At 36.9% G+C, this 12,901-nt stretch overlaps 7 protein-coding genes across 7 annotated transcripts; 3 read left to right on the forward strand and 4 right to left on the reverse strand.

Annotated features, from left to right (window-relative positions):
- Window positions 1–68: 68 nt before the first annotated feature.
- On the reverse strand, window positions 69–938 carry FDP41_000143 (uncharacterized protein; the record flags this gene model as incomplete). The annotated part of the gene is made up of 1 exon (XM_044704513.1): window positions 69–938. The coding sequence occupies one exon, from the start codon at window positions 936–938 to the stop codon at window positions 69–71; it is 870 nt and encodes a 289-aa protein (XP_044569817.1).
- A 431-nt stretch (window positions 939–1,369) lies between these two features.
- Window positions 1,370–2,659, forward strand: FDP41_000144 (uncharacterized protein; the record flags this gene model as incomplete). Its single annotated transcript, XM_044704524.1, has 1 exon — window positions 1,370–2,659. One exon carries the CDS (start codon window positions 1,370–1,372, stop codon window positions 2,657–2,659), a length of 1,290 nt encoding a protein of 429 aa, XP_044569818.1.
- A 16-nt stretch (window positions 2,660–2,675) lies between these two features.
- Window positions 2,676–4,730, reverse strand: FDP41_000145 (uncharacterized protein; the record flags this gene model as incomplete). The annotated part of the gene is made up of 5 exons (XM_044704535.1): window positions 2,676–3,197; window positions 3,260–4,185; window positions 4,240–4,292; window positions 4,343–4,525; window positions 4,609–4,730. 5 exons carry the CDS (start codon window positions 4,728–4,730, stop codon window positions 2,676–2,678), a joined length of 1,806 nt encoding a protein of 601 aa, XP_044569819.1.
- Window positions 4,731–5,358: 628 nt separating this feature from the next.
- On the forward strand, window positions 5,359–6,454 carry FDP41_000146 (uncharacterized protein; the record flags this gene model as incomplete). Its single annotated transcript, XM_044704546.1, has 2 exons — window positions 5,359–5,514; window positions 5,642–6,454. The coding sequence occupies 2 exons, from the start codon at window positions 5,359–5,361 to the stop codon at window positions 6,452–6,454; spliced, it is 969 nt and encodes a 322-aa protein (XP_044569820.1).
- A 74-nt stretch (window positions 6,455–6,528) lies between these two features.
- FDP41_000147 (uncharacterized protein) lies at window positions 6,529–7,620 on the reverse strand (the record flags this gene model as incomplete). Its single annotated transcript, XM_044704557.1, has 1 exon — window positions 6,529–7,620. The coding sequence occupies one exon, from the start codon at window positions 7,618–7,620 to the stop codon at window positions 6,529–6,531; it is 1,092 nt and encodes a 363-aa protein (XP_044569821.1).
- Window positions 7,621–8,060: 440 nt separating this feature from the next.
- On the reverse strand, window positions 8,061–8,819 carry FDP41_000148 (uncharacterized protein; the record flags this gene model as incomplete). The annotated part of the gene is made up of 3 exons (XM_044704568.1): window positions 8,061–8,412; window positions 8,476–8,692; window positions 8,762–8,819. 3 exons carry the CDS (start codon window positions 8,817–8,819, stop codon window positions 8,061–8,063), a joined length of 627 nt encoding a protein of 208 aa, XP_044569822.1.
- Window positions 8,820–9,827: 1,008 nt separating this feature from the next.
- On the forward strand, window positions 9,828–12,545 carry FDP41_000149 (uncharacterized protein; the record flags this gene model as incomplete). The annotated part of the gene is made up of 1 exon (XM_044704579.1): window positions 9,828–12,545. One exon carries the CDS (start codon window positions 9,828–9,830, stop codon window positions 12,543–12,545), a length of 2,718 nt encoding a protein of 905 aa, XP_044569823.1.
- Window positions 12,546–12,901: the final 356 nt, after the last annotated feature.

Here is a 12,901-nt window from a genome sequence, read left to right on the forward strand (position 1 = left end):
GTGTGCAATTCATCTTTATTGTGTGCAAGCAGCACAGCACCACAATCATAAATAGGAACAACAAATGTTTAAACATTCAACTTCTTGGCAGCAAAAGCAGGCAACACAAAACTAGCCTTGTGAATTTGTGGAGTGTAGTACTTCAATGAGTCAGCAGCATTGTTGCACCAGTCCAATCTCTTTGGTTCCTTGCAATCATTTTCGGAATCCTTGGAACACAAGAAGAATCCAATCACACCTGATGGATAGGTTGGAATGGATGTATAAGCATAGGAAACCTTTGGGAAGATATCCACAATAAAGTCCTTCATCTTGGAGATGATATCCAAGTGAAGCCAAATAGACTCAGCTTGAGTACACAAAATTCCCTTCTCATTCAAGGCTTCTTTACAAGTCTTGTAGAATTCAGGTCCGAACAAAGATTCTGCTGGACCCACTGGATCCGAACTATCCACAATCACAACATCAAAGCAATTCTTGTGGTTCTTCAAGAAAACAGCACCATCATAGGTGTGGACCTTCAACTTTTCGCTATTGAAAGCCATATTCATGTGAGGAAGGAATTTCTTGGAAGCATTGATGACTCCTTCATCAATTTCGCACAAGTGAATCTCTTCCACGGATGGATGTTTGAGGATTTCACGAACCACACCACCATCTCCACCTCCAATCACGCAGACCTTCTTTGGTTCATGATTCAAGGCAACCAAAGGCAAATGGGCCATCATTTCTTGATAACTGAATTCATCTCTTTCGGTACATTGAATGACTCCGTCCAAAACCAAAACTCGTCCATAAGTCTCACTGTCGAATACCAAAATGTCTTGGAATTGAGACTTTTCATGGTGCAGCACTTGTTTGACCTTCAAACTGGCAGCTTCACCAGGCCACATTTCTTCTGAGAGTTCAGAGAACCAACCTTCTTTGAATGCGTTCATGTTTTTTGAGTAATTGTATTGTTGTTGTTGTTGATGGTATTGTTGATTAGAATATTGTATCTCGAGATACTGTTGATGATGATGAGAATGAATGCTATTAACGAATAGAGGAGGAAATCGTCTTCCGAGAGAACTCCACTTTTGCAACACTTCTGAAATTCAATGAGGGATGTTGTGAATTTTTTTCAAACCAATCCTCCTCAGGTTCGCTGGTTTTTGGTTATTACATTTATTTGTTGAAATGAGCCTGAGGTCCCTATTTAATTGTAATCGAAGAAATTCCTTTAACCAACCCTAAGCTTGGATTCCTTAGAACCACAGCGTGTATACGGGACAAGAATTTGTAGGAAGAGAGATCGTGATGAGAAACTGGCTCGAATATATATTCCTCACGAAAAATAACGGGTCACTCAAACTCAGTTTTCGACAAAATGCCATCAAACAATGAAGAACCACTCTTTCATTCAACTCCTGATCATCACCCGCATCATCATCATGCTCAACAAAAAGCACCACCAACAGAAACTGAAGGGAGAGTGGTTCTAGTGACTGGTGCAACGGGACATATCGGAAGAGCGCTCTGTGAGAGACTTGTGCTCAACAAAAAAGGGTTCCCTTCTTCTCATTCTAATAACGATCATCATGATGACATTCCCTATTCCTTGATTTATGCTTTGGGAAGAAATGAAAAAATTGGTTCCGAATTGGAGACCCAAGCATTGTTATCTTCATCATCCTCCTCATCATCCTCACAACCACCACCACCACGACTAAAATTCATTCCGTGTGATCTCGTTCAACAACCTGAAATTTTGCAAGATTTAATTCTAAACTCTGGCATTGATGTGATTTATCATTGTGCTGCTCTGAGTACTGCTTGGGCTAATCCCAAAGATATTTACAACACCAATGTGGTGGGAACTCGCAATTTACTTGAAGCTTGTATTAAATTATACAGTGATGAAAAGAAGAAAAAATTGAAGAGATTTATTTATTTGGGAACTCCTTCAATTTACATGTCGAAACATCATCGAATGAATATCAGTGAAGATGATGATGAAAAGAATGTGAAATTTGAAAATATTTTGAATGATTATGCCAAATCTAAATATATTGCAGAGAAGGAAGTGTTGAATGCGTTTAGACAATTTGGAATACCGGTTGTAGTAATTCGACCAAGAGCAGTGATAGGAATTCATGACACTGCTATTCTACCAAGAATTACTGAAATTCTTCAACAGAGAAGATTTGTAAATTTATGTGAAAAGAATGAGAAAATTTTTGTAGATTTAACTTTTATTGATAATGTCATTGAAGCCTTAATATTGGCAGAGAGAAGTGACAAGTGCGTTGGGAAGGTTTATAACATTACAAATGGAGAGCCATTGGACTTGCTTGAATTGTGTAAATTTGTTGCAGAGAAGTATTTAAATATTGATATGAATTTTGACAAGAAAACCTCGCCGAACACCTTTTTGCCAAAGAAACTGAATTTCAAATTTGTCTACTTTTTAGGGTATCTTTTTGAGTTTGTCTATGGATTTTTTGGATGGTACGAGAAGGATCCTCCACTCACAAGATACACGGTCACAACGATTGGCAGGACAAACACTTTTGACATAACAAATGCAAAAAGAGATCTCAACTATCATCCAAAAGTTGGCATTACGGATGGTATTAGGGCAGTCATGGAATATCATCACAGGAGCAGCAAACTTTAACGGAAAAACATGGATTTTATTTGAAGAATAGAGAGTCGTCGATTTCAAGTTTTTCCACAAGCTGAGAGACAACTTTAACAAGTAATGTCGTTTCAGCGGATGTTTCAGAGCTCAAGCAATTAATCGGAGGGTATGAAGAGGGCAAGTAATCTTTCTTTTGTTCAGAATTTTCGTCAAATTCGAGCAATAAATTCTTTTCAATAAACAGTCTCATCGTCGTGTGACATAACATGAATCTTAGAATGTATGATCTTGTGTTCTCATTTTCCAGGAACGCTTTGATTGATACATCCAAATATTCGTCTTGTGAAAGAAGTTTGTAGAGCTCGTTAAAACTACTCTGCACAAGAATTTCGCAGTCTTTGAATGTGCGTCCCTCAACATTCTTTACTCCCGATAAAAACAAGAATGCAAGAATGGGGGATGTAAGGAAAAAAGTGAAAAATGATCCAGTTGTGGAAGAATCATGTATTTGGGAAATGTACGTCTTGGGTGAAAACAACGACACAAAGTATGAGTGTTCGACTTGATCTTGGGGCTAAATTATGTTGAAAGGAATGACATTTAAAGAAACATGACACAGCAAAAAAGATAACTTACAATTAAGGTAGCAGTATTTTCGCTTTCGAAAATCATGAAAAGTGGTTTTCTTGTGAATGGAATGATATCTTGAATAGTGAAACAATTTGAGTTCAAAAGGTTGGTATCAACTTCATCGTTTTCACCGATCGTAAAAGTAGTGTTTCTACGTTTGCTGTCAAGAATAATGCCAAACTTCGACGAATCGGCAGAAATGTATAAAAATGTTGCATTAGTTGTTGATGGTAAATCCGAGGTAAATTCTGAATCCAAGGTATTGGCCAAATGCACTAAAAGGTCAGAGCATGATGGTCTGTATAACATCTGCTTGCGTATGGCAGACTGTTTTTCATTCATAGATGTTTTCTCCAAAGACTGCATTATTCTTAAAACATCTAGAGATAGCTCACTAAATTTGACAGTAACCTTTCTGCTTGTGACAAGAATTGCATCAGTTAGTTTGATTGCATTATACTGAGGCTGAGAAAAAATTGTGTCTTCTATTGAATTATCTGAAGGGGAACTGGAATCTTCTGATGAGGGAGTGGTGTTACCACTTTTTGGCTGGGTTTCATATAAATAATTTGGTATTCCATTATTTGATTTTGGGATAGATTGGGGTTTTTTGTGTTTGGATTTTAGTATGGGTGTGTTCGACCGATATTGAATGAGATCTATTGATTGATCAATAGTGACCTTAGTTTCTGCCTTCAAAAAATTTTCAAGCTCTTCCAAAACGAGAGACCACTGTTCTCCTTTGTCAGCAATGTTGAAATGTGTTAAGTATAAGTTAATACTGTCGCTAAACTCTGGTAAAATATCGTTGATATGTTGTCTCTTGTTCAAAAACAAGCACACAACAATAAATCGTGCATAGTATCTCAACATGGAATTAACTAACACTTCCTCCAAGTCCATGTTTTTAAAATAAGCTCTTGTGTGTATTGCTATATTAATAAATTTATCAGCAGTTGGTACTGTTAAACGAATTAGCCACATACCTTCGTAAAATCGAAATGATTCATTCAAACATCTCATGTCGCCTGTTCTAAGACTGTTCCATGTTACCGTTCATTAAACCATGCTTACAAATGAGATACTTACTAGTATAAATAGTAGAGTTGTCCAATACGAGAGGCAATGAATCCTATTTCATATCGTTTCAATCCATTCTTCTCCAACACTGCGCGATGTTCCAATTGGAATTTCCAAAGTTGTGTAAATGTTTCAAAGGCTTTTCGGAAATAGGGCTCCCATAATTTCCTCTTTCCAGTCTCCAACAAGTCTCTATAATTTCAAAGAATGAAATACCCAATTTGAAATAATCGTGTGAATCATCACGAACATTAAATTTTCTATTGAACACAAACCTTAATCCAAAAAAGTATCGATCGGAAAGGCTGTTTAGACTCTTATATTGTGATAATATTTTCTCTTCCTTGTCCACTTTCTTCACCTCCGATATATTTTGATCATATCCGTATCCGCTCATCATTGATGTTGTTACCAACTGAAATACTATTAAATTTAACAGTTCAGATCAGTGAGTATATATCCTCTTGGGTGTACACCAACGAGTGATAACGATGATGATGAATTTTAAGTTGAAAAGTCCTCCACGAGATGTTGTGGTTGAGCAATGGAATAGACGAGGCTCTCGACAAAATTTTTTGGATTGTTTTAGCGCAGCAGCATCATCACTAATGTTTTTGTTAAGTGGAGAAGAAATAACCAACAATATATATAATTCAACAAGTAGGACCACGTTCGGTTTTGGGAAATGACCTCAACCACAACAACTTCTTGTTTTTGGAAAGAGAAGCTAGACAACCCATCATCACCCAAAGAGAAATCCTCGATCAGGATTCATCATCAAAATTTGAAAAAAATATTGTATTACACGTGTGTATTGGAGCCGACCTTTGTGTGCCTTGTTGAACAAGATTTGGAAGCGGGTTGTACTTTCAGCAACATCATCATCATCATCACGTTGCTCTAAATTATATTTTATAATTTTATTTGTAATACAACAACAACAAATTACAACATCACGTGGAAGAATTGAGTGAATTACGATCATCAAGGACTAAACTCGTAATTGTATTTATGATAGAAGCAATATGGTACGGTATAATCTAGTAGAACTCAGTGATAAAACCACCCCGATAAACGATCCAGATTCAAAAGTCAAAATCATTGATGTTTGGAAACATAACTTGGACAGGGAAATGCTAAAGATTATTAACCTTGTCGAAAAATATCCCTGCATCGCAATGGTATGTACACTTGATGGTTTTGGAAAGGGTTTTACCATCCGTTTATTGCCAATACCAACAACAACATGACCATCATCATCTTCTACTAAAACACATCTACAAAACTTGTATCATGTCAAATTGACAGGACACAGAGTTTCCTGGTGTGGTCGCAAAACCTACTGGCAATTTCAGGACACAATCAGAATATCACTATCAAACTCTGAAATGTAATGTGAACTTGTTGAAAGTGATTCAGATTGGATTGACCTTTACCGACACTGAAGGAAATATACCTGAGGATGGACAATGTGTATGGCAATTTAATTTCAAGTTTAATTTGAAGGAGGACATGTACGCTCAAGATTCGATTGACCTTTTAGCTGACAGCGGTATAAAATTTACAAATCATGAAAAAGAAGGAATTGATGTAGAAACGTTTGGAGAAAAACTAATTTCATCTGGTATTGTGCTTTCCGATGAAGTGAAATGGATCTCTTTTCACAGCGCCTACGACTTTGGATATCTGATAAAGCTCTTAACAAATGAGGCCCTACCTGAAGCGGAGTCAGAGTTCTTTGAACTATTACATACATTTTTCCCTTGTCTCTATGACATTAAGTATCTGATGAGGAGCTGCGATACTCTAAAAGGAGGCTTAAATCAGTTGGCTGAGGATTTAGGTATTAGGAGAATAGGCCCAGCCCATCAAGCAGGTTCTGACAGCTTATTAACAAGCGCTACCTTTTTCAAAATGATGAAGGTTTTCTTTGAAAATAACATGAACGATAAGAAATATATAGGTGTTTTGTATGGATTAGGAGAGGGTTTCGATTCAACTCATGGTGGTTTAGGTTATAAGAATTCCGGTACAAAGCGAGTTGGCAACGTCCAGAATGTTCAACATAATATTCAGTCAATCAGTAACTCGAACGCAGAAATTGCAACTGACTACACGTAGATCTTGAAGTTTTCTATTGAAAGAGAGCACAATCTCAAAAATTTTCTAAAACACATAAATATTCAATTATTTCTCTAATTCTTTTTGTTTACTTGTTGGGTTGTTTTTCTCTTAGTTGTTTTTGGCCAAAAGAAGTTTCGATATGTTTCTGCTGTTTGTCGGTCCCTTTCTGTCACAGTCACTCTGTCGAATGATTTAAGAGAGGGAAAAATCGACAAAATGCAAAATCTGTAATTTCGTATTTCTTCGATTGGATTTCCAAAAAGAGTTAAATATTTAAGATTCTTAAACTTTTGAAGAACAGCAATTTCGTTGAGCGAGGTTATTTGATTTGCATGGAGGTATAAAGATGTTAACGTTTCAGGAAGAGAATCTAAACCCTCCAAACATGAAATATTATTATATGACAAATCAATCCACTGGAGTTCTCGAGGGGTTTCCATGATTGTTGACAGACCCTCAAATAAGCCGTGCAAATCAGACAAGTTGTTGTTGCACAATTTTACGCCCCTTCCCAAATATTTTACAATTTCTTTTTTCTCATCCTCTTTATGATTATTTTGATCATCATGATGCTTATTAGAACCGAATTCAGAGTTTCCAAATATTGTTGATTTAAAACGATCCTGTTCAAAACTTCTATTGCCCTTCTTCTCCTCCTCTTTATGTTTTTCTGATGGATTTGAGGCAAGCACTGTAACACGTTTTTCTCCAACTCTTGGAACCGAGGTTTTCAAATCTACAATATTTGTCAGATGAGAAAGATATAAATATTCAAACCCACCTGAAGGGAAGTTAATATCCTTAAAAGATAAATCAATAATGGGGGCCGAAAATGTTGCATAATTCATCATGTTCGGGTCCACATCTTGTTGTTGATCTTCTTTTTTTGTTGTTTTCCCCATCACACTTGATCCTGTGGCTTTCAAGCTGTTGTTGATAGATTGTTTTGAGTCAATTGAAACATTTTGAGTTTTAGAGTTTGGCATCAAGAAAGTAATTGTTTGAAAGGAATATATCGGAAGTACTTTGTGATAATAATAAGAAGGGCGAACGGCAACTACAGTTTTTTGTTTGTCGGTACCAAAATATTTCGTGGAGATATATTTAAAAATGGTAACACGAGAGGCTGTAGTTGCTGGTGGAGTGTGGTGTGTGGTGATCATGGCGTTTCTTGTTATGAATATGGGTTTTCATGATGATCATTTGATGGGAAAAAGTGTTGGAGTTTATGCACAGGAGAACTCAGGTATGTTAGTCATTTAGCAACGATCGATTTTGAGACGGTGTATCATTTGCTGCAGAGCTCTCAGCGGAACTTGTCCAGTCACTCATCGGAACACTTTCAGCTAACGACACACTCAACGAGAATGAAGTGAATGTTCTCAAAGAGATGCCTTTCCTTACATCAAGAAAAGCGAAAATTGATGAGATCATTCAACAACTGAAGGAGGAAGTGGAAAGCGCTCGAACCAAAGTCAACAAACATGTCGCAACGTTTTTGTCATTGAATCATGAGGTTCATCTCTTAACGAACGAGATATCCAAGATGGAAGAAATATTACAAATCATGAATGATTGATTTATTACTTCAATAATTTATTTGTTATTGCACTAAACAACATCCTTCTTTTTTGTTCCTCTCAAGCAGGTTTTGCACACCAGTCTTAATAATGAGTTCTTTCAGTTCCATCAAGCCTTGTTGTGTGAAACTGCTGCACTCGACAAACCCACCATAACCTGGTGAGTAAGTTACAGTTTGAAAGACCTTTCTGGCGTTTTTTTCTGCATCAGCAACATCCGACTGTAACCCCACAACAATGAATGAGGCAAACGGTATCATCTTGTATTTGTATCGAATGGTTTCAAACCATCTATTCTCTACGTTTTCAATACTCTCTTTTGATGATAATGAGCAACAAATGAGGAATAGATTCGCTTGAGGATAAGCTAGCCATCTAAGAAATTAATTCATACCGAATTGAAGAGGGCATTCAGTTGAATGATGATCAAAAACCCACCTAATGTTGTCGAAATCCCTACTCCCCCTTGTGTCATAATATCGGATGTAAAGATCTTTAGGTAGCTTTTTGCCTTCCAACTCCTTAATACCTTTAACATTCTCTGGACTCAAAAGAGAATCGAAGGGTTCAAGGGTTCCTTGATCGATCGTCTGTTGAAATGGCGTACCACCCATCAACACTGAAAGGAGGCTTGTTTTTCCCACGGCAGTATCCCCTTACCGAACCAACATTCAATTTCATCTTTAGATCCTACATATCATAGCCATGATTACTGAACACCTACCGACGACCACCACTTTCACCTCATTCTTTGGCTTTCCGCTGTTTTTTTCTTTTGCCATTTTTTCCAAAATTGATAAACCTCAACCTGGTGATAACAAATCTGTTCCTAATAAGGAGGATAACAGGTCATTGGCCTACCATATGAATAATTTGACAACCTCATCATCTCAAGATTTAAAATTTTGGAACAAACAACAATGAGCAGATTGATCCTTTGTTGTTATGTATGAATATTGTCTTTCAAGCAACGTTTGTCAGTCATTTTCCAAAAACTGATACTGCCTTTCTTTTAGGGAATTGGAAAAGTTCGTGATTTTTGGATCCTTCGCTTGCATCTGCTTGGTGTGTGAGAGAAAACTTGCAAATCGGCAAGCAAGCAACACAGGAAGCAGCTGCTCATTACACACTGTGTGATATCTGTTTCAAGTAACAAGCTGTAGTCTTTCATATTGTGTGGTTCATCATCTCCATCATCACACTAGAAGCAAAACCATAACAGGATATTTGTCATTGCAGCAGACACACAAGTTAGGCCTTGATTTCCTTTAAACGTCGCAATATTGAGGCTTTTTAGGAAACCATCGTTTAAAAAAAACGTTTGTTTTTCTCTTCTCTCTCAACAGGCACTCAGGATTCAACGGTGCTCTCTCTCTCTGACATTGAACAAGAGTGGAGCAAAACCACCCACCACAACATTATCATCAAGAAGTGGATTGAATCCACTTGAGACCATTCTTTCTTTGAAGAAGCAAAGATTTTGTGAGTAGTAATACTCTCTTTGCAAAGAATATTTCCGTGTCGGATTGTCGGTTCAAGACCAGCTGCAGTGTCGTGATCATCATCACGCGCACAATCATCAAATCAACAACAACAACAAGAACAACAACACTACTCACAACAGCGTCATCACTAGTGGAGAAAGCATCTCATAGTTGTTCAAAGAAGCGTATTATATACGATCGATTCACGCAAATTGTATTTCCAGAAAAAGTGTGGAATTTTTGTTTGATTGTTATTTGAAGTCAAACACATCACCAACATTGCTTCAAATATCATCACCTTCACAAATGTTATCAGAGGCTAGTGACCAGACTTCGTCAAACACATCATCAACAACAACTATTGCTGGTAATAACATTAATAACTTACCGATTGTTCCGCTTTTCAAAAGTGAAACAACTCATCTACACATTCGAAGTGAACTACCACAACGAAAGAAAATGTTTGGTGGCTCAGGTGAAACAAGTCCCAAACAATTTTTGGAATCATCCACAACATCGCAGAGGGTGAAAATTGCTCATGGCAACACACCGACACCAGAAGGTACGACAGTTGATCGAACTTTTGGTGTTGTTGGGTCCAAATGGGGAGGTAAAACGACATTTCTAAGTCATCTACGACAGTTGTATGGAAAAAAGTATTCGATCATTGATAAGGCATCACTTGGGGATCGCATCCGAGGATCCATTCTTAAATCTTTTGTTAATTTATTAGGAGCAACAACTTATTTTTTGGAACAGGAAGAGTTTTTGGTGGAACATCACGAAAAAGTTACTGAATATTTATTGAACTACAAGTTCACAAAGGAGCTCAAGAGTAGCAGTAGCAACACAGCAACAAATCCAGAACCAAGGAGCAAAATTGATGAAATGAGGCAATTAAAATTAGCCTTAAAAAGTATGCCACTTTCATCCACAGAATTTAATGACATTAAGAGCGAAGTGATAGAGTATTTTGAATCTCAAAAGGCAGATTTGCACGGATTGGGGCTAAATCAAAGTAATATGGCACGAGCATTGGAATATGTTGAGAAATTGTGGAAAGACAAGCTTATTCAACTTGTTTATACGCGCTACAATCATAGACATCATGTTCTACAAGTTCTTACTAACCTCGATTATTGGATGAATCATTCCAGTTTTGTCTTTGGAGCAAAATTTACTCCTAGGTCAAAAGATATTCTTCGATATCACGATTTACAACAGGGTATTGAATCAAGCAATGTGTATTCTGTACATGGAGTAACCTTTGTTGGTATGGACATCTCCAAACTCGACAAGATCACTCACGTTTTTAACCTTCAAACCGATATAATTTTTGTGATAGGCCTTAACGACTATGAACTAATTGATGAAAATGGAGAAAATAGATTGGAAGTTTGTGTTTCACAATTTCGAAGGATTTGTGAAATGATCAAAACTCACTTTTTAGAACATCAATCACCGCTCAAACGTCTGACATTGGTTTTGAATAAGTTCGATACATTTATGCAGAAAGCCAAATCGTCCACAGATACCTTTTTACGGTTAGAACTGAATCATCCAGAAATATTTACCTATTACGGTACAACGATTGGAACAGCAGCTCATGTCATTCGTGCCATCATTGATTATTTTGTAAATATTTATGACTCTTATTTTAGAGACATTAGAAACTTTCCACTTTCCATCAAACAAGTTAACAAATTCAGACTCACCTCACCCTCACTCAACAACTCTGTACTCAATGTATGTGTAACCTCTGCCCTAGATCGAACGAATATGGAAGACTTTTGGAACTTTATTCTCACTGGATACCAAGGAATTGAGCAACGAGCTTACAGCAGTTGCGGGTCATGGATACCGTTTCGAATGTGTCGATCTTCCCTCCATACACAATATGGATCTTCTTATTTGAATTGGGGAGAAACAATCTATCTATCGACAAAAGATTTTGGAGGCTTCCAATTTGCAGTGCATGACATGATTTTGGAAACAAAATGTCCTGAACTTGCGAAAATGGTAGAACGAGAGAAATCTAATGGTCTCAATCCTAACAGTGAAAATTCCAATATAACGTCCATATCTATTAATTTATTAACATTTGAGGAAATGGCAGAGATTATAAGAAGAATGTATGACGGTTGTTATATCGATCTTGTGACCTTTCGAAAAATGTATCACAAACTCAAAGTTGTAGAACTTTCTGACAAAGAAAAATCAAAAAACAAACCAAAGATCATTATGAAAGCATTATCCAAGTTAAAGAAATTCAAGAAGTCAGAACAATTTCGCTTCAACACGAGTAATCCCTTTGAGTTGGTCGATTACTCAATGCTTTTCGAAGAAAATCAGTCTATCTTACCAGAGCTGTATGACATTTTACTATTTCATCAAAATGGATCTCTTAAAGGATACAAATTCATGCTTTCTGTACATCTTCCTGGATTCGTTCTTGAAAGAAATTATCATGTGTTGGTTCCATATTTCAAAATCTCATCCTATCAGAATGTTCTTAGAATGTTAAATCATGTGAAGAATATTGAAATTAGAAATTGGGATGATCTCGTAGAAATGATTTACATTTCCAAAATGTGGAAATTCGATGATAATTCTTTGCTTGTGGAGAGATTGAAAGGATTGCTGCGGCATATTCTGTCACCTGAGAATGTTTTTCAATTGATTCCTTACTTCTCAAAGGATTGTATTGACTTTTCCACACTTCCTGAACATGCAACTCGATTGTCCAAAAAGAAGTGGACACTCCTCGATCGGCTTCCTTCTGATTGCATACATCATATTTCTTCATTCCTTTATGGAGCCTTCAAGACGAATCCATCCAACTCTCTAATTGATCAAGATTACTTGAGCTTTATTTGCAGTCTGGGCCACACTGCTTTCTTCACCTTCCTTGCTAACATACCACAAACAAGTTTGAAGCAATTTGTTTGGAAAACAAAACATACTGATTTTTCTCTTTTCTTGCGAGAGTGCCAGCTGTTCGTGGAGAAACACCACCTCAAATAATAATAAATGGCGCAAGATTTTTGGTTTAAATTTTGACACGTGGTCATGCAAAGTTAGGAACATGCAATGTTCAACATGAAGATTTATGTGCGTAACACATACGCATTAACCCTTTTTCATCATGTGCGAGCTCACAACTATTCGATGAAGGCAACAATTCGAATCATGGATGGGTAGTTTCACAATGCAATTGTCATTCACAGGCGGAAACGAAACTTTGACAGAGTACTTGTCCATTTTGTCTCCTCTCATTGTTTGTACAATTCCGGTAAACTAATGGTTGGTTTTGGGGCTACTTTCTTCTCAAATGCCTCAGCTTGTTTGTTGTAGCTTTTAGTCTTCAAAATTAATTTGTT

Source organism: Naegleria fowleri (assembly GCF_008403515.1).
Source record: "Naegleria fowleri strain ATCC 30894 chromosome Unknown tig1, whole genome shotgun sequence".
Classification (NCBI taxonomy): domain Eukaryota; phylum Heterolobosea; class Eutetramitea; order Acrasida; family Naegleriidae; genus Naegleria; species Naegleria fowleri.